At 42.3% G+C, this 18785-nt stretch overlaps 1 protein-coding gene across 2 annotated transcripts in view; it reads left to right on the forward strand.

Moving 5' to 3' along the window:
* The first annotated feature begins 1173 nt into the window (after positions 1–1173).
* Positions 1174–18785, forward strand: part of fzd6 (frizzled class receptor 6) — a 31109-nt gene continuing 13497 nt past the window's right edge. For both annotated transcript variants that reach the window (XM_063199816.1, XM_063199817.1), the window contains exons 1-2: positions 1174–1252; positions 5195–5660. In XM_063199816.1, coding sequence (XP_063055886.1) covers positions 5472–5660 — 189 coding nt within the window. In that variant the 5' untranslated portion in view covers positions 1174–1252; positions 5195–5471. The remainder of the gene's footprint in view (positions 1253–5194; positions 5661–18785) is intronic.

An 18785-nucleotide genomic window follows, 5' to 3' on the forward strand; every position in this document is an offset into this window, starting at 1 on the left:
ACAATAACTTGGAAAAATAAATGATGTTTCATTGCAACTTGGAGGGCATTTCCACCCTTTATCTTAAAAAAACCCTGAATTTTGCTGTCCATGGGCTAAAAGTGTGTTTATGACATAGTGTGTCTTTAATCCGGTAACCAAATACTTAGCTCACCAGCTCCTCCTCTTAATGCTGAATCCATGCATGCCTCATATGTTAAATTTGGTTAAACTAATAAAAAGTTATAGCAGTTTATATATTTTAGAGCGCCCCCCGCAGGCCATTTTGTTATCTGTGTGTTTGACACTCGAACTCATGTTCTAGGCCAGTGGTTCCCAACCTTTTTCTTAAGGGACCCATGTTTTTACTATTGTAAGCTTTGGTGACCCAACCACGCGAGCGCCCGCACGAGACACAAGATGCCCTCCGTTTCCTGCGATAACTTATTTTAGTTATTTTATTCCTCAATTCGTCTTTGGTCAAATATAGAATAAATGTTTAATGTAGCACTTACAATTTGTTGCGTCTATGCATTTATTAGTTAAATGCTTTGTCTTTTATTCAACATGGGCTATATATATTTAAAACGAAACCCCTTAAAATCAAGAGGGCTCCGCGACCCCCTGTGGATCTTTGGCGACCCATAAGGGGGGTCCCGACCCATAGGTTGGGAACCAATGTTCTAGGCTATAGACCCTAAACTTCAACTTGGAAGTCCAAGACAAATTTCCTTCGGGACTATTAAAAAGAATCTTGAATCTTGAATCTTGAAAACCAAACTTTAACACCAATTTGAAATGACTGAGAAAAATTGCACACGCCTACGACCCCACTATCTCTGTTTTGACTCTCTGCCCCATGAACCCAAGTATGTTCAACGGCAGTGTGCAGGGGACCTGCCCCCTCCCCTGGACACTGCAGTTGGATGCTACCAATACACACACCGCTCCCTAAAAAAAGCCATACATTTATTTCAATTTAAAAAAAGATTAGGCTACATTAGATTAAAATGGTTGGTATAATATAATTTGTATTAAGCTACAAGTCATACTGTAGGGTTTATTATTATTATTATTATTATTATTATTATTATTATTTACAAACGTCTTCTTGCAGATAACTTTTCTTTTCAAGTTGAGGAATCCCTACAGAGCGTCTGGTGCTGTGGAATAATAAGCTATCCCATCCCTCCCATGCCATGGTGTAACAGGATGTTGGAATTGGAGGGCGGAGACTTCGTGAAAAAGAGGAAATCATGGGTTGCGACAAGCAGTAAGTAACTATGTAGGCCTACATCTTATTTTATGACAACGGACATAATGTATCCATTTAATGTTTGGCTTTGGTCTTTATAACGTTCTGTTCTGTTGACTAATCGTGTTCGCACATGTCCATGCGTTACCCACTCGGCTAATGGCCTATCCTCAGGTGTGATGCACACAACGCAAGACTGATTTCTTGTTGTTTTCTTCCGTAATACCGGTAGGCCTACTGTATGAACCGAAGGAAAATGTTAAACAGTATATTTTGCATCTGTTACGAGAAAATCTACGGTGAGAGTTGTTCAACTATCCGTGAAACGTTTGGTTTTGGCACCCCTTACCGGAAAACAGGCCTGTTTGGGCAACGCGATTTGATACCTCCTCGGTCTTGCATGTCAACCAAACATTTTCGCTGGCAACATGCCACAGTAAGTCCACGACGTGCCACACACTTTAAAAAAGTACACCAAAACCCGGCAAATTACGAGAAACAACGTGAATATAGCACACCGCTGAAGTGAGCCCGTTGTTTATTCCAGCTGCCTGCTCTCATTCTTTTTTCAGTGCTATTCGAAATGAACTGTAGGAATGTTTCCTCTCGTGGAATGGCAGGTGAAAGAAGCTTCTGAAAGGGATCTAGAACTAGGCCATATGTCGCGCGTACCTATCATGTAGGCGCTTAAATGAACAAAAATACATAGTCAATGCAGCAGCAAACAGCATCTCGAGAATTTTGGGATCATGACTGCCGACTGCAGGCCCATATTACTTCATGATTTTCTGGCTCTAGCAGTGGACCCCCGCAACATTTGGGTAGGTCACATAGGCAGGTCACATTCTTATTTTTTCGTTTAGGCCTTAGGGTTAACCCTAGAACAGTGATACTCCATATTTTTTCCTTAAAGGGACACTGTGTGAAATTTTTAGTTGTTTATTTCCAGAATTCATGCTGCCCATTCACTAATGTTACCTTTTTTATTAATACTTACCACCAGCATCAAATTCTAAGTATTCATTATGACTGGAAAAATAGCATTTTTCATACATGAAAAGGGGGATCTTCTCCATGGTCCGCCATTTTGAATTTCCAAAAATAGCCATTTTTAGCTGCAAAAATGACTGTACTTGGACCATACTAGAAAATATTTGTTTAATACTAGGTAAACTTTCATGTAAAGATCAAATTTGGCAATAGGCAGCCCAGTTTCAATGAGCAGCATAGTTGCAGTACCTTTTTTGACCATTTCCTGCACAGTGTCCCTTTAAGAGCCACATTAGGAGAAAAAAATCAGGAGCAGAGCCGCATGGAGCGAACCCCCCCCTTACTTTTCAGGGCCTTTCTTTTTTTGGGGGGAGGGGGGGGGGGTTACATCATGATAGTGTTGGCCTCATTATACATGGTTGTAGTATTATTTATGCAAATTATTATTATTAGTATTATTATTAGTAGTATTTAATTATTAAATGATTAGTATTTTTAAATTGAATTATTAATTAATTACCCTAGCCTATGTCAGCAAATGCTGTTTGGCCTCTAGCTCACTTTTAAACAAAAGACACCACGGCTGAAGGGCACTTTTACATCAAAGAACAATAGGGCAGTTCAGTTTAACCTGGCGCTGACAGATGGCCAATACATATTGCCGCGTTTTTTTACCGGCGTCAGTGAAAATACATTGAAACCTATCTGTCCTTACACACCAACCGCGCTGCATTTGGAAAATAGAACTCAAGCGTATTTTTCACGCCGGTGACCGGCGGTGTCTCATTCAAATGAATGGCAAAGTAGCATGCTAGCTTTGGCTGTGAGGAGGGTTTTGAACAGGACTGGCCGCGCACGCCGACGCTGTCAGTGTGAAAGGCAGAGAAAAACACGCCGTCCGGCCAAAACATACCAAGGCGGAACGGAACGGCCGCGGAACGGAACGGTCGCAGGACGAACGCGGTCTTTCTGCTTAGTTTCAGCCGGCGTGTTTTTCTCTGCCTTTCGGCGTGCGCGGCCAGTCCTGTTCAAAACCCTCCCCACAGCCAAACCTAGCATGCTACTTTGCCATTCATTTGAATGAGAAACCGCCGGTCGCCGGCGTGAAAAATACGCTCGAGATCTATTTTCCAAATGCAGCGCGGCGCGGAGCCGGCTCCCGCGCCACTGACGCTCGACTACCGCCGGTTGGTGTGTAAGGACAGATATGTTTCAATGTATTTTCACCGACACCGGTAAAAAACGCGGCCGTTCCGCGACGCTTTACCGCCCTGGTGTGTAAGACCCCTAAGACCCCTCAACTAAGCAGAAAGACTGCGTTCGTCCCGCGACCGTTCCGTTCCGCCTTGGTATGTTTTGGCCCGCGACGTCGCCGACAGCACTGAGTTCTATCAGCTGTCAATCAATGCCGTGCAGAGAGAGAGAGAAAGCGAGATAGAGAGAAAGTGCGTTTCCAACTTGCAGCATTCCAACGCGAATCCACGTGCTTTATTCGCGCTCTGCTTGCCTTCATTGCCCGTTTGACAGCGCAAGGTTAAACTGAAAATGAATAGCACTTTGCGATGTGGTCGGCAAGCAATCTGCGCGAGAGAGTTACGGCTGTGATACATGTACGTAAATTCCACCCGCTCTCAACCTGCTCGCTCGCCTCGTGTGGTGACGTAGCATTGTTTCCCGGTCAAATTAGCTTAGCTTAGCAAATGCTGTGGTCAAACAACCGTCTCTCTTCAATCACAAACACTGTATGTACGAATAAAAATGATGAAACAGGATTTGACACCACCGAAATCAAAACAGCCTCCATTTTAAATATCCCAGTACTGCTGGTGACGCACGTGACGTCATGGCGTTGAAAGCTCTCCGGTTAACGTTTCGTGGTGCTGCTACATTTTTCAGCCAAGTTCAACTTTCTCGCCTCGCTCGCCCACCGCCCGCCACCCTCGCTTCCCTACGTCACCACCTCTCGCCTCGCTGCCGCGTCCCAACGGAAAATAATGGAACGCCACGCTTCTACCGCTTTGGAAGCGCCCATGTAAATCAGGCGTTACACCAGGCTCTAACATGGAACAGCGTGTGCGATGTGGTCAATAACAAAGCAATCTGCGCGAGAGAGTTACACCAGGCGCGTGCACGCATCATTCACAATGTATGATGGAATTACTCATTTGATGTGGACTAGACAATTTATTGGTCTCTGCCATTGAGTGTCGTGGCGTTATTGTGAAGGATGCTTGCCGAATTAGGTTAAGTTTTGGCGCTCTTTTCTCTGCTGATAGACGACCCCCAGCCATGAAAAGCCGTCTATTTTTAAAACAATGCAAAACCAAGCCACCAATGAAAATGTGAACAAACGTCCATAAAAAATGACAGCCAATGCATTTTCAAATAAGATCTGTGATTGATTTTCGCGGCTCACTTCGGAGGGGAAATGTGGCTTGCTGCTGCGCGCCTGAGTCAAATTTGTCAGTAAATAAACAACGACGCATGGGGCCAGGTGGAAAAAAAGAGATCTTGATGTAGACGTGCCCATAGCCTTGCCTACTTGATGACTATAGTATGATACGTGTTCATTGTATATTTAGATTTTAAATGCAGGTCTGTTGATTGTGTTGGGCTATAATATTTTTTCTATAACCTTGCGAGCCGCACAATGAGTAACAGGGCCTTAGAACTACAAGAACATCTGCTGATAGTGCATACTTAGACATGACATTGATTTATTCCACACCAACACTGCCAAAGAATGTCTCAGATTTATTGATGGGTATGGCACCAGCAAGAATGTGAAATTTGGACTAGGCCTACCATGTGTATGCCTACTTCAGCTACTGCATGCACCGTATGAATTTGACCGCATTTACTGTATGCACCTATGCATTACACAAAGCAGTCGAGATGGTCTTGAGGTGATACTGTCTTGCAATTCATTGTAGAAAAATTGACAATTTATACAACTTTCACTTATTTCAGAGGACGACCCCCCATTGGCATGTACTACTACTGCTGAAGTATGTTTCATCAACAACTGATATTTTGGGGATTTGCGAGGACTACTCATAATGGTCGGACCATTTCAGAACCTACCCAACACCCCCAACATCTCAACATCAGTGTGTCGACAAAAGAAGAGTTGGTATAGCGCTGCTCGTAAAAAAAACAACTGGAGCTAAGGCACTGCAAAGAAAAAGAACAACAAAAACAACAATAACAAAAGATCCCAGTTGATCTGTGAGTGGAGCCTTCAATAATGTTTACCTGGAGGCTGTTTTGTGTTTATGGGCTGCTACTGGTGACTGCTAGGACTTGCCATGGCCACAGTCAGTTCACCTGCGAGCCCAGCAGGGTCCAGTGGTGCCAGGGGATGCCCTACAACATGACCTTCTTCCCCAACATGCTGCACCATTACGATCAAGACATAGCAGCGCAATCAATGAAGGTAGGATGTTTTTTTCTGAATAAATAATTGAAGATTGTAACATCCATTTTGGGATATTTACATTTTTGTGAAAGCGTGAAAGTGAAAGCCCATTGGGAAACTCCAACTCCCATTGTCATTGTGACACAGCACTCCACAGCACACAAGTGAACACTGCACACTGCACACAACGAAATTCCATTTATGCCTCACCCGTGCAAGGGGGCAGCCCTCAGTGGCGCCCCATGGGGAGCAGTGCGGTGGGACGGTACCATGCTCAGGGTACCTCAGTCATGGAGGAGGATGGGGGAGCATGGAGAGCACTGGTTGATTACTCCCCCCACCAACCTGGCGGGTCGGGAGTCGAACCGGCAACCTCTGGGATGCAAGGCTGACGCCCTAACCGCTCACCCATGACTTTTGTATTGGGCATTCCATTGCATTGCATTGGAAAATTCATTTTATTTAGATGAAAAAACTGTGTTCTCAAAATATTTGAATGGCAAGAATTCACTCATACTGTAGATGATAGGACTTCTGAAAAGTCAATAACAAAATGCAGGTCAAAAATGGTGGTTACGTCGTTTTGCAACAAAACTCCTCAAATGCGAGTCATTTTCTCAAGCTCATTGAAAACACTATAAATCAAAGTATTTATTTCATGACGACAACTCGTCGTCATTAAATTTGGATGACCAAAAGTGATTAAAAAATAAAAGGGATAGTCCAGAAAAAAGGAACACCACTATCAAGACATTACAGTGTTGTCAGTGAAGGTAAATGTACTGGTTTACTGTGTTTTTTTTTAATTCATGCAAAAGTCATTGAATAGTCACTTAGTATGGATGACCCAGTGTTATGCGATTTCTCTCTTATCTGGAATAGTAACCATGTTCACTAAAATAAACCATGCGACAAAATCTAGGTCCACCACCAGTTTGTGGTGATTTTTCCCTTCTATCTCCATTGTTCTTCTTATGACTGTGCACATCACCAGCATCTGGAAACTGGTTGTGCTTGACTCAAACATGGATATGCTGTGTATGTCATTACCCATGAGGCCCTGCTAAAAAAGAAATGGCATTGGTACCACAGTAGCCCCATAATGAGGCATGCAATTCCATAGTAATCTCAAATGTTACAGCATTATTATATCCATGCTGTCTCCATTCATTTGAAATGAATTCAAAATAAATTGTGCCAACAGAACACTTATATATAACACCTATAAAAAACACTATAAATAACACATTCACAATATTGAAGGCTTTTTGCACATCAAAACGTGCCTAACTCACCCTGTATGTCACTTGAGTTATTGTTTGCCACTGTGCTGTTTGCTACTGCGTCCGTGAGGTTGTGATGATGACAGTTGAGCAAGGGAATACACAGATAGGGTCCTCCCTTACCAAAGCCTCTCCTCTCCAGCAGTAACATAAACAGGACAAGTAACATACTTCAAGATAAATGTAAGCCTATATAGGCCTACAAAACAAATACATTTCTCCTTTCAAACGTTAACTAGTTGATCATGTGTTAGCATTTAGGCCAAGCGGAAATTTAGCATTTCTCACGTCGCACAACACTATATTAAAAAGTTGATCATCCAGCTCTCCCTCAGAGGAGATATGCGCCCGACCTTGCGTGCCGGACGCCTAGGCTACTGTCTCTCTTTCCATCTCTCTGCCCACCGTCAAGCTGTCATTCTAACAGAATATTTCTATGACCAATAAGAAAAAAATCTTTAAGTTGACTACACGGAGGCATCTCTATAATTACTATGCGTTGTTTACAGATAGGACCTAAGATGAAGTGTTTAGTCGGGAGTTTCCCTCTTTTTTTGGCGAGCTGATTTGAATCGACTATTGCTAAATCAGCAATATGATATGTGGAGATGGTCATTAATCCATCTCGTGTTAGTTATGTCAGTGTTTCCCAACCTTTTTTGTGCCAAGGCACACTTTTTCTCTTGAAAAAATCTTGCGGCACACCACCAACCAAAAATGATGAAATAATGAAAGCAAATTATTCTCTGATAAGAATGACTGACTATATTGTATAATATATGTAATGTATATTCTCTGATAAGAATGACTGACTATATTGTATAATATATGTAATGTATAATCAGTGTTGGGTAAGTTACTTTTTTAAAGTAATTAGTTCCTTTACTTTAGTTACTGCTTTCAATTGTAACTGAATTACTTTACTTTTTTAAAAAGTTTTTTTACTTAAATTTAGTAATAAGTAAAGTAACTTGTTACTTATTACTTTACTTTACTTTTTGCGGAAAAAGGGATTTTAACCAGTATAGTGGTACAACTCATAATACACCTGCTTCCCCAGGTTGTAGGCCGGCTGTGTAAATGGCCTAATATTTTGATATGTGCAAACTGTACCTCTATGGAATCCCTCATATAGGGCCTAGGCCTATTGTCATTCTCAAATCTAAAATGCATTTCATGATTGCCCTGTAGTCCTATTTATAACAGTGTCAATACATTTGAGTACAATAGAATAGACTTTTATTGTCATTTCAGCATGAAAATTGCCTTTGGTCTCACTGAATAAAAACAGAATGAGTAGGCTGAGGTGGCCATACCAAACAGAAATGTTGTAGGTAAGGACACCCTAGGCTTACATATTTCCTCTCCTCGATTTTTTGCAGCTTACCGGTAGCTACTCTTTCAGTTTCCTGATTAAAAACGACCTTGGATTGTATGCATCAACATTATTAAGGCATTTTATTGCTAGTGGCATATTCATCTTCCGCTATTCATCTTTGCTTTAGTAGGTCTACTATATTAACCATTTTTAAATCTTGATTTTAAAAATATATTTTTTAACAAATGTTTAAACCGCTCCAGCTTTACAGATTCTACTCAGAATGTGCACGAGTCTCCCTCCCACCAAGACTCCCCCGCCCCTGCGCGCGCTTCTAAACACACCTCTCCCATCCCATCAGCAAGTGCTACTTTCCCAACCAATTCAACTTTTAAACAGGACAACTGTGTCAACAAATTTCACGTTGTACTACTAATGTAGACCTACAGCAGGCTATGCAACAGTGTGCGATTTATTACTGTAGAAATTTTAAGACGACCATTCTCGCGGTGGTAGGCGGGCCTATTGCATGTATAACACAACTTCAATCCAGGCCCGGTTTTGGGGCGTGTGATATTGGGGTCTCCCCCAGATTAGACATTTTTGATAAAAGCAGAGCTCTTAAATGGTGATCTTGAGCTCTTCAGACAACCTCCTTGCTCCTACTCAGTCATTTTTATACCACGCTGCGTTTCAATTGCATCTACACTCCACCACTCCATACAATCCACACGTTTGCGTTGTAGTACCACTTAACAAGAATTCACAGTAAATGCATCCAACAGAATAACACCACCGCAGTCATCATTCCAAAAAGGAGCTCCGTAAAAAAATTAATAAAGTCAGACGTTGACAGCATACAGACCAGGGACGGTGAACACGACAGCTACCTGCGTTAGGCTAGCCTACTTGATTGACAGCTGTCATGGCATGGCCCAAAAAGTCTTTTCACTCGAAAACAGGCCTACGACAAAGAGACCAAAAAGCCCTTCTGAACAATTAACATCAGTTAACATCAGCAACTAGGCTACAAACAGCGTCACAGCGGACATGAACCCATATTGACCTTACCTTAAAAGTTGTCTTGACCGCAGTATTTATCCCAACTTTTAATCCATGCGTTTCCACCACCATCATTCACGTTCCACAGTTTTTGTAATCCACATCATAGCTGGCAAGAAATTAACTATCCTCGAGATTAACTTTAATTATGAAAGCAAGCAACTGGTCTGAGCCAAAAATGTAATGCAAGACGTCTGCTCTTAGCTCCACTTCCTTAATCAAGCCAGCTCTGCTTATGGCGCTTCAAATCTGGGACTTCAGTGGCTGTTAGCCAATCAAAAACCTTTTTACCTTTTTTGCCACATATGAAAGTGAATGGTCCAGGGCTCTATTTCACACATTGCAAAATGCAAAGGCAGAAATCAGATATTTTCTCCAAAAAGGTGAGGGGGACTGATCCAAGTAAGTGAATGAAAATCTGGGTACGTCATGTCATTTTAGTAGAAACATGTTTGCAACTGAAGTTGAAAATTATTGTGGTGGCGCGTAATGCAACACGGCTTAACGGAATCAAAACTGGTTTCGCCCCCTGTGCGTTTGGACTGCGTTACCAGTATGTAGAACGGAACCATGCCAGCTTCAGCTCACACCGCACAACGGCTGCAGCCCCGCTCCGTTCTGAGTCCCAACGCACAGCCTGCCCAGCCAGTTTTGATTCTGTTATTAAGCAGTGTCGCTAGTGTCCAGGGAAGTCAAACACTTGACGTGACAGTAAAGTGTCTTACGATCTGTCTAGTTATAGCTATTGTAGGCCTACATGAGTTAAAATATAACATGAGTTATAGTCTTACCATTATGCTTCTTCTCTTTTGTGGTCATCTGCCATCTTCCCTGTTGAGATAGCCTATCTGATAAAACAAACAAACAAAAAACCCTGTTAAGCTTTAGAAGTTGTTCTCTCTACGAAGCCACTAAGTTTTGCAGCATCTCTACGGCATTCCGTTCGTAACCACTGTAAAGAAAACAATTTCGTTCACGGATTCAGTAGTGCTCTGTACATAGACACACAAAATTATTAATCAATAGTACATCTACGGACCGATTCCCACTAGCACTTCTAGTCTTTGTCACCATCAGCGACATAGTAGTGCAGCGGTTAAGTTAAACAATCGTTCAGTTTGTGATACAAGCATGGAAATTGAACTGGATATGGAGCCATCGTGAATTTTCAACATAGTGGCCATGGCAGCCATTTTTCAAAATGACCGCCAGCAACAACTTTTTCTTATGAGTAGCCTAATGGATATAATATGATATTTTAGACATCTTTACCATTCATACGACTTGGTAAATGTCTTATGGATAATTGAAAAGTTGTCATGAATATTCAAGATGGCCGCCATTTTCAAGATGGCCGCCGTCACTCGTATGATTGTCGGATATAGGTGATATTGGTGTTAAATCAGTCATTTTTCATGATGCAGAATTCAAATTTGTAACTTTGGAGTTGACCAGAAGCTTCCTTTTATCTCATTCTATACTTCATATGAAGAGCTCTTTTCCGAAATGAGATACATCCATTTTATAGAATGTTGGGAAATTGACATTTTTGTATTGGGCATTCCATTGAATTGCATTGCAAAATGCATTTTATAGAGGTTAAAAAAGTATGTTCTCAAAACATTTGAATGGCAAGATTTCACACATAGATGATAGGACATTTTAACAGTCAATTCCAATATTAAAATGCAAAAGGCAAAAATGGTGGATATAGCATTTTGGAAAAGAGCTCTTCATATACAGTTGAGGACGATATTATTAGCCCCCCTCCTGAAATTAGACATTTCTCTTGATTTCTCAGTAAGAATTACCATTATTCACCGTTTCTGTTATTCTGGAAACAAATACACTGATGAAGATAATGTTCAATGAGTTGAATTTGGATTTTTCTATTGTTACGATGAGTTTAAACAAAAAAGGGCAAAAATGACAAGGACAAAATGATTAGCCCCCTGATCATTAATAGTCAATATGGCGCCATTTATGAACCAAAACTGACAACAGGCTCTGATAAGTTGCTACCTAGGTTGGCTCGTGCCCCACTAGGGATTTTGGCCCATTTCTTCACTGCAAAGTGTTCTAGCTGGTCCAAATCCTATGGATGCTGAGCATAGACATTAACCACAGATTCTCAGTGGGATTGAGGACTGGACTATGAGCGGGTGATTCCAATATCATGGTTTTAGTATCCTTGAAGATCCTCTGAACTAATCTAAATGTATGCTTTGGGTTACAATGTTGTTGGAAGACCCAGCAATCCAGATTCAGACCCAGACTCCCTGTGTCTGAGGCTGAATAACAGACTAAACTTGATGCCCTTCCACTATGTGTAACTGTGGAAACTGCTTAGCCTCATTAGACCAAAGAAGCATTGGACACCTGCCTAGATGATTGTTATTGACCTGGCCTCATCTGGAGGTGTTTTCCCCCCCAAGAGAGGCAGTTGTTAGGGCTTGTCATCATATTGGGCTTTGGGGCCATCATCACAGAAGAACCCCTTTTCTAAAGGCAGCGCATATCAGAGTATTATTGAGCTTTGCCTGTGAACATTTGAAAGTCAAAAATGAGTTTTGAACGTCTCTGCTTTCGTCTGATGATATTCAATTGCACCTGCTTTGATGCATGAATTCTGCTTCTGTCAGGTGAAGAAAGGGATAGGCCTTGAATCGTTATAAGATGGTTTCCACAATTAAACATGGTGGTGGATGCATCATTCTGTGGCAGCCTCAGCCACAGGAAACCTTGTTTGGGTGTACGGCACCATACAAACTGAAAATTATGATAGAATGTGGAAAGTGACCTTGCAAAAATATGCTCATAGAGGGAGTTAAGATCATAACCCAAAACTTGCATCCAAAATAGTTCAAATGTTCTTCAAGGATACTAAAACCATGGTCATGGAGTGGTTTAGACCTCAATCCTTTAGATAGTATTTGAAGAGTGCTGAAAATGAATGTCCATCTTCAACATCCATGCAATTTGGACCAGCTTAACTATTTGCAATGAAAAAAATGGGCCAAAATCCCTGGTAGGACATGTGCCAACATAGTTAACAACTAATCAAAGCGCCTGATGTCAATTTTTGTTCATAAATGGCACTGTATTGACTATTAATGATAAGGGGGCTAATAATTTTGTCCTTGCCATTTTTACACTTTTTTGTTTAAACTCATTGTGAAAATGGAAAAGTCCAAATTTAACTTATTGGATACTATCTCCATGGTGTATTCGTTTCCAGAATAACATACATTTACTAATAATGATCATTCTCAATGATCAATGAAGAGATATGTCTAATTTCAGGAGGGGGGCTAATAATATCGTCCTCAACTGTATAGTATGTATCACTGTTTCTTTCAAGATAGCAGCCCTATGGCCAAAATCGAAGTTACAATTGCAAAAAATGTGTTATCTATTTTGTTTACATGTGATCTAATAAACGTAACAATTCCTATATCAGCAACAACTGAACCATTTGATGAATGGACATGAAATAGAGTGTATGTTTAAGCACAGCTAGGACACACTGGCAACACCACTGCTGTGAAACTTGGCATGGGGTTCAGTGCCAGCTAAATACTCTGTCTAATAATGCCATAGTTTCTGTTATTAATGTGCTGGTTGTTGTGATGGTAGTGTAGTTAAGATAAGTTATAAATTTAGCCCCACATCCATGTAGTATACATTAGCTGTAGTTAGATAGCCACACCGGAATGGACAGGATGTTCCAGTGCGAGAGAACCGAGCCAAGGGTAACATTTGTAGTGTTACCATTTGCCCCATTTTTTGCTTCATTTTCACAATAGTCATTTGGTTTTAAGCCTATGCACGTCATTGATCTATGTATAGATATTCAATATATTTCTTTTATATTTTGTATTTATCATATACACTCACCGGCCACTTCAATAGGAACACCTCTCTAATGCTGAGTTGGACCCCCTTTTGCCTTCAGAACTGCCTGAACTGCCTGCAACAAGACTCGGATAGGCTGTGGCATTCCAACAGAGATAAATTGGTACTAATTGGCCCAAATTGTGCTAAGAAAATATCCTTATGCCATTATATCCCCAGCCTGAAATGTTGATGTAAGGCAGGGTCGACCCATGTTTTCATGTTGTTGACGCCAAATTCTGACCATTCCACCTGAGTGTTGCATCAAGACTCATCAGACCAGGCACCATTTTTCCAATCTTCTAGTCTCGTTTATGGTGAGCCTGTCCCAATCGTTGCCTCATTTTCCTGTTCTTAGCTGACAAGAGTGGCACCAAATGTGGTTTTCTGCTGCTATAGCCTATTTGCCTCAAGATTTGATGTGCTGTGTAATCAGGGATTCTCTTATGCATACCTTGGTTGTAATGAGTGATCATTTTACGTAAATGTTGCCTTTATATCAGCTCAAACCAGTCTGGCCATTTTCCTCTGACCGCTGCCATCAACAAGGCATTTTTGCCCACAGAATCGCTTTTTACTGCATTTTTTTCTTTTTCGTACCATTCTATGTAAACCCTAGAGATGGTTTTGTGAAAATCCCAGTCATTTCGGCTTGACAGCCATGTCATGTTCAAAGTCATTTAAATAACCTTTCTTCCACATTATGATGCTTGGTTTGAACTGCATCAGATCATCTCGACCATGTCTACATGCTCAAATGTATTGAGTTACTAGAACAGTCAAAAAGATGAGGCGCACACAAGGCTTGCAGGTTCAAAAAGTGTATTGTGTCCGACAAATTAACAAAAGAAGTCAACGGAAAATATCTGGAGCTACAAACGTTTCGGATCTAGTCCATTATCAATGTCTCCAGTAGGAAGCGCGTGGCGCGCTTTCCGGTCTTAAATAGTGTGACGTGTGAGGTGAGGTGCTCCCCCAAGGTGAAACCCCGTCAGCATCCAACCTGGATAATTCAAAATAAATAATCAGATGAACAAATAAGTAAAAACACATTCAAGTGATAACGGGATGTAGATCTAATATTATATAACATGCAGGTTATATAGGCTACAGAGACTTAAAAATAATCAGTGGTTAGGTTAATTCATAGAAAACATGATAAGACAAGCTCTTCATTCATCCCTAATGGGTAAACAGTTTTCAAAGTAAAAATCCAGAAACATTCCCTCTGCAGTAATCTTTTTTCTAAATCCCCTCCCCTGCGTGTCGGTGTGATCTGTTCAATGACAGTGTATGCCAGTGATGACACAGGATGGCCCGCTTCGTGGAAGTGCCGTGCCACTGGTGACTTTTCATCCTTGCGCCTAATGGCGCTGTTGTGTTCAATGATGCGCGTCTTTACTGCTCTGTTTGTTTTTCCAACATATTGTTTTTTGCATGGGCATGTTATCAAATAAACAACATTTCGGGTGGAGCAAGTGGTGAATTGGTGGAGTTTGTGTGTCTTGTTGGTGACGGGACTGCAGATTGTGTTGCTCTTGGTTGAGTTGTTGCGACAAGCGGCGCATGTCCGACATGGGTGGAAACCGGTGGCTCTGCTTAGGCGTTCAACACCACTGCGTATACTGAAGTTATCAGCCTTGACCAAAAAATCTCTAATGTTCTTGGCCCTGTGGTGGGCAAAAAGGGGTAGCTCTGGGAAGAGGGCGCGGCATGTGTCGTCACTGCTCAGGACGTGCCAATGCTTTTTGACAGCTTCTTTTATCTGCGTGCTGTGTTTGCTATATGTTGTAGTGCAGACAACAGAGGTGCGCTTCTCTCTTTTCGGGGGCGTCGAGGTACGGTGGACTTTTTCCAAGGCCTCGTTGAGACAGGTGTTGTCATAACCTCTCAGGCTGAATTGCTTATACATTCTGGTGACTTCCCTGTTGAAATCAGATGCATTAGTACATATACGCTTGGCTCTAAGGAATTGGGTGTAGGGCAAGCCACGTTTCAAAGCAGGTGGATGCGCGCTGGTAGCATGTAAGATGCTGTTCTTGTCTGTCGGCTTCGTATAAAGCGTAGTCCGTAGGCTGCATTCTTCAAGATGTACCACAGTGTCCAGGAACGATACAGATTTTTCATCAATGACCACATTGAATTTGATTGAGTCCACCATGCTATTTAGATAGTTCACAAAAGTCTGAAAGGTTTCAACCGAGCCCTTAAACAGGCAAAAAATGTCGTCCACATATCTTTTCCACAGGATCACATTATCAGAAAAAGGATTGTTATTCCAGACATATCTCTCCTCCAAGTAGCCCATGAAAAGGCACGCGTAATCAGGGGAGAATCTCGAACCCATTGCTGCCCCTTGTGTTTGCAAATAGTACTGGTTCTCAAAAAGAAAAAAGTTCTTGTGTAGAAGGAGGTAAACAACATCTGTCAAAAACTGCGTAGGGGGTTTTTTTTTCAGTTCGTTCGTTGAGGAAGTGTTCGATGGCAACAATGCCCTTATCATGTGGTATGTTCGTATAGAGCGATACTACATCCATGGTAGCCAAGAAGATGTCTTGAGTTTCACAATCAATGTGGACATTGGATAGCTGTTCAATAAAGTCATTCGTATCACGTAAGTATGAGGGGCAAAAAACAAGAAGTGGTATGGAAGGCTGCGGATAAAGGCGGTGGAATCGTCTTATTAAATAAGGACGAATATAGAACTGAAATCATATCACAGCTCTCCAACGACAGATGTTATGTCAAATTAGCCAAAAACCCAACCCCCGACTTTAAGAGAGAGATTGACATTTTTCTGAACGACGCCCTTGAAAAGGGCCACATCAGCCAAACTGAAATGAAGTTCCTCACTACTAATCACCCTGTCACTCCTGTGATATACATCCTACCAAAGGTACATAAGACATTGGTGAAGCCTCCAGGGCGTCCAATTGTTGCGTGCAATGACAGCCTTATGGAGCCGCTATCATTGTATGTTGACCGAATTTTGAGACCTCTTGTGGTACAACTCCCCTCATACTTACGTGATACTAATGACTTCATTGAACAGCTATCCAATGTCCAGATTGATTGTGAAACTCAAGACATCTTCTTGGCTACCATGGATGTAGTATCGCTCTATACGAACATACCACATGATAAGGGCATTGTTGCCATCGAACACTTCCTCAACGAACGAACTGACAAAACCCCCCCTACGCAGTTTTTGACAGATGTTGTTTACCTCCTTCTACACAAGAACTTTTTTCTTTTTGAGAACCAGTACTATTTGCAAACACAAGGGGCAGCAATGGGTTCGAGATTCTCCCCTGATTACGCGTGCCTTTTCATGGGCTACTTGGAGGAGAGATATGTCTGGAATAACAATCCTTTTTCTGATAATGTGATCCTGTGGAAAAGATATGTGGACGACATTTTTTGCCTGTTTAAGGGCTCGGTTGAAACCTTTCAGACTTTTGTGAACTATCTAAATAGCATGGTGGACTCAATCAAATTCAATGTGGTCATTGATGAAAAATCTGTATCGTTCCTGGACACTGTGGTACATCTTGAAGAATGCAGCCTACGGACTACGCTTTATACGAAGCCGACAGACAAGAACAGCATCTTACATGCTACCAGCGCGCATCCACCTGCTTTGAAACGTGGCTTGCCCTACACCCAATTCCTTAGAGCCAAGCGTATATGTACTAATGCATCTGATTTCAACAGGGAAGTCACCAGAATGTATAAGCAATTCAGCCTGAGAGGTTATGACAACACCTGTCTCAACGAGGCCTTGGAAAAAGTCCACCGTACCTCGACGCCCCCAAAAAGAGAGAAGCGCTCCTCTGTTATCTGCACTACAACATATAGCAAACACAGTACGCAGATAAAAGAAGCTGTCAAAAAGCATTGGCACGTCCTGAGCAGTGACGACACATGCCGCGCCCTCTTCCCCGAGAGCTACCTCTTTTTGCCCACCACAGGGCCAAGAACATTAGAGATTTTTTGGTCAAGGCTGATAACTTCAGTATACGCAGTGGTGTTGAACGCCTAAGCAGAGCCACCGGTTTCCACCCATGTCGGACATGCGCCGCTTGTCGCAACAACTCAACCAAGAGCAACACAATCTGCAGTCCCGTCACCAACAAGACACACAAACTCCACCAATTCACCACTTGCTCCACCCGAAATGTTGTTTATTTGATAACATGCCCATGCAAGAAACAATATATTGGAAAAACAAACAGAGCAGTAAAGACGCGCATCATTGAACACAACAGCGCCATTAGGCAGTCCCCCCAGGAAATCGCGATGTTGCGATCGCGTCGTTTTTCGCAACTTCAATGAATTCCCGCGAATTCTGCGCGAGAGCGCAACTTAAACCAATCACCGCGATTTCCCGCAACTTTGAACACTTTGAACCAATCCATGTTGCGACTTCACTGACGTCGACAAACTTCCGTTCAAAAAGGATAATACAATAAAAAATACAATAAAAAAGTAACCTAGCAATCAGTCCCAGCACTTTACTATGCATGTACAAAGTTGTCGGTGAGGGGGAAAAAACTAATAAATACGAATGTAGGAAACGCCATGTTCTCATTGCGCGTCTGCTCGCATGGTCACAGGAGGGGAAAATTTATGACTACTAGTCTGGCATAAGCATAACCAATAGGCCTACATTTTTAAAATGTGGTAGGCCTATGTAACGGAGGCTAACTAGCACAGAGTTGGCGTGGAACGTTGGTAAACCTCCCTCCGATAGCCTCATACAGTCTTGTGCCGTTGGGCGAGAGATAGTCTCTTGGCCCAGCGGTATCGTACTGTGTCTCCCATTGCCGAACCGTTGTAGTTGACGAGGTCGCACGTTCGATCCCCGAGGGGGGTGAACAGGTGCAAGATGACCTCCGTCACAGTGGTGCCGTGACCCGGATGGGAGTGAGGTTTAAGGGGGAGAGTGTAACGGAGGCTAACTAGCACAGAGTTGGCTTGGAACGTTGGTAAACCTCCCTCCGATAGCCTCATACAGTCTCGTGCCGTTGGGCCGAGAGACTAGTCTCTTGGCCCAGCGGTATCGTACTGTGTCTCCCATTGCCGAACCGTTGTAGTTGACGAGGTCGCACGTTCGATCCCCGAGGGGGGTGAACAGGTGCAAGATGACCTCCGTCACACCTACATAAATATATAGCCTAATTAACACTTCATGACAGTCATCTAGGCTACATTACGCCAAGTATAGGGCTCCTACAACAAGATGTGTTTTCTTTTTTTCTAAAGCGGTCCACCTGCTGGGCCACTTTGGTGTTTGACTTGTGCGCATACAGAAGGCAACATTTTCCCTCCGAATTGAGATGCGCAAATGCCTTGTCCACAACAAAGCAGTAATTTCCATCCTTCATTGTGAATGCTGCGTGCGTGCCTGGCCGATATAGTAATCTCTTTCGCGCAAATTGGGCTATGGCTGGATCAGGGTTCACGTTAGCCGGCTGTGGCCGGACATTGGCCGTTTGCATGCATGAATGACCGGCAAAATAAAATGTGGCCGGACAAAATGTCCGACAAAAATGACTGCAATCAGTCAGTAAATAATATTAGCTC

The sequence above is a fragment of the Engraulis encrasicolus genome, chromosome 5, assembly GCF_034702125.1.
Source record: "Engraulis encrasicolus isolate BLACKSEA-1 chromosome 5, IST_EnEncr_1.0, whole genome shotgun sequence".
Classification (NCBI taxonomy): Eukaryota; Metazoa; Chordata; class Actinopteri; order Clupeiformes; family Engraulidae; genus Engraulis; species Engraulis encrasicolus.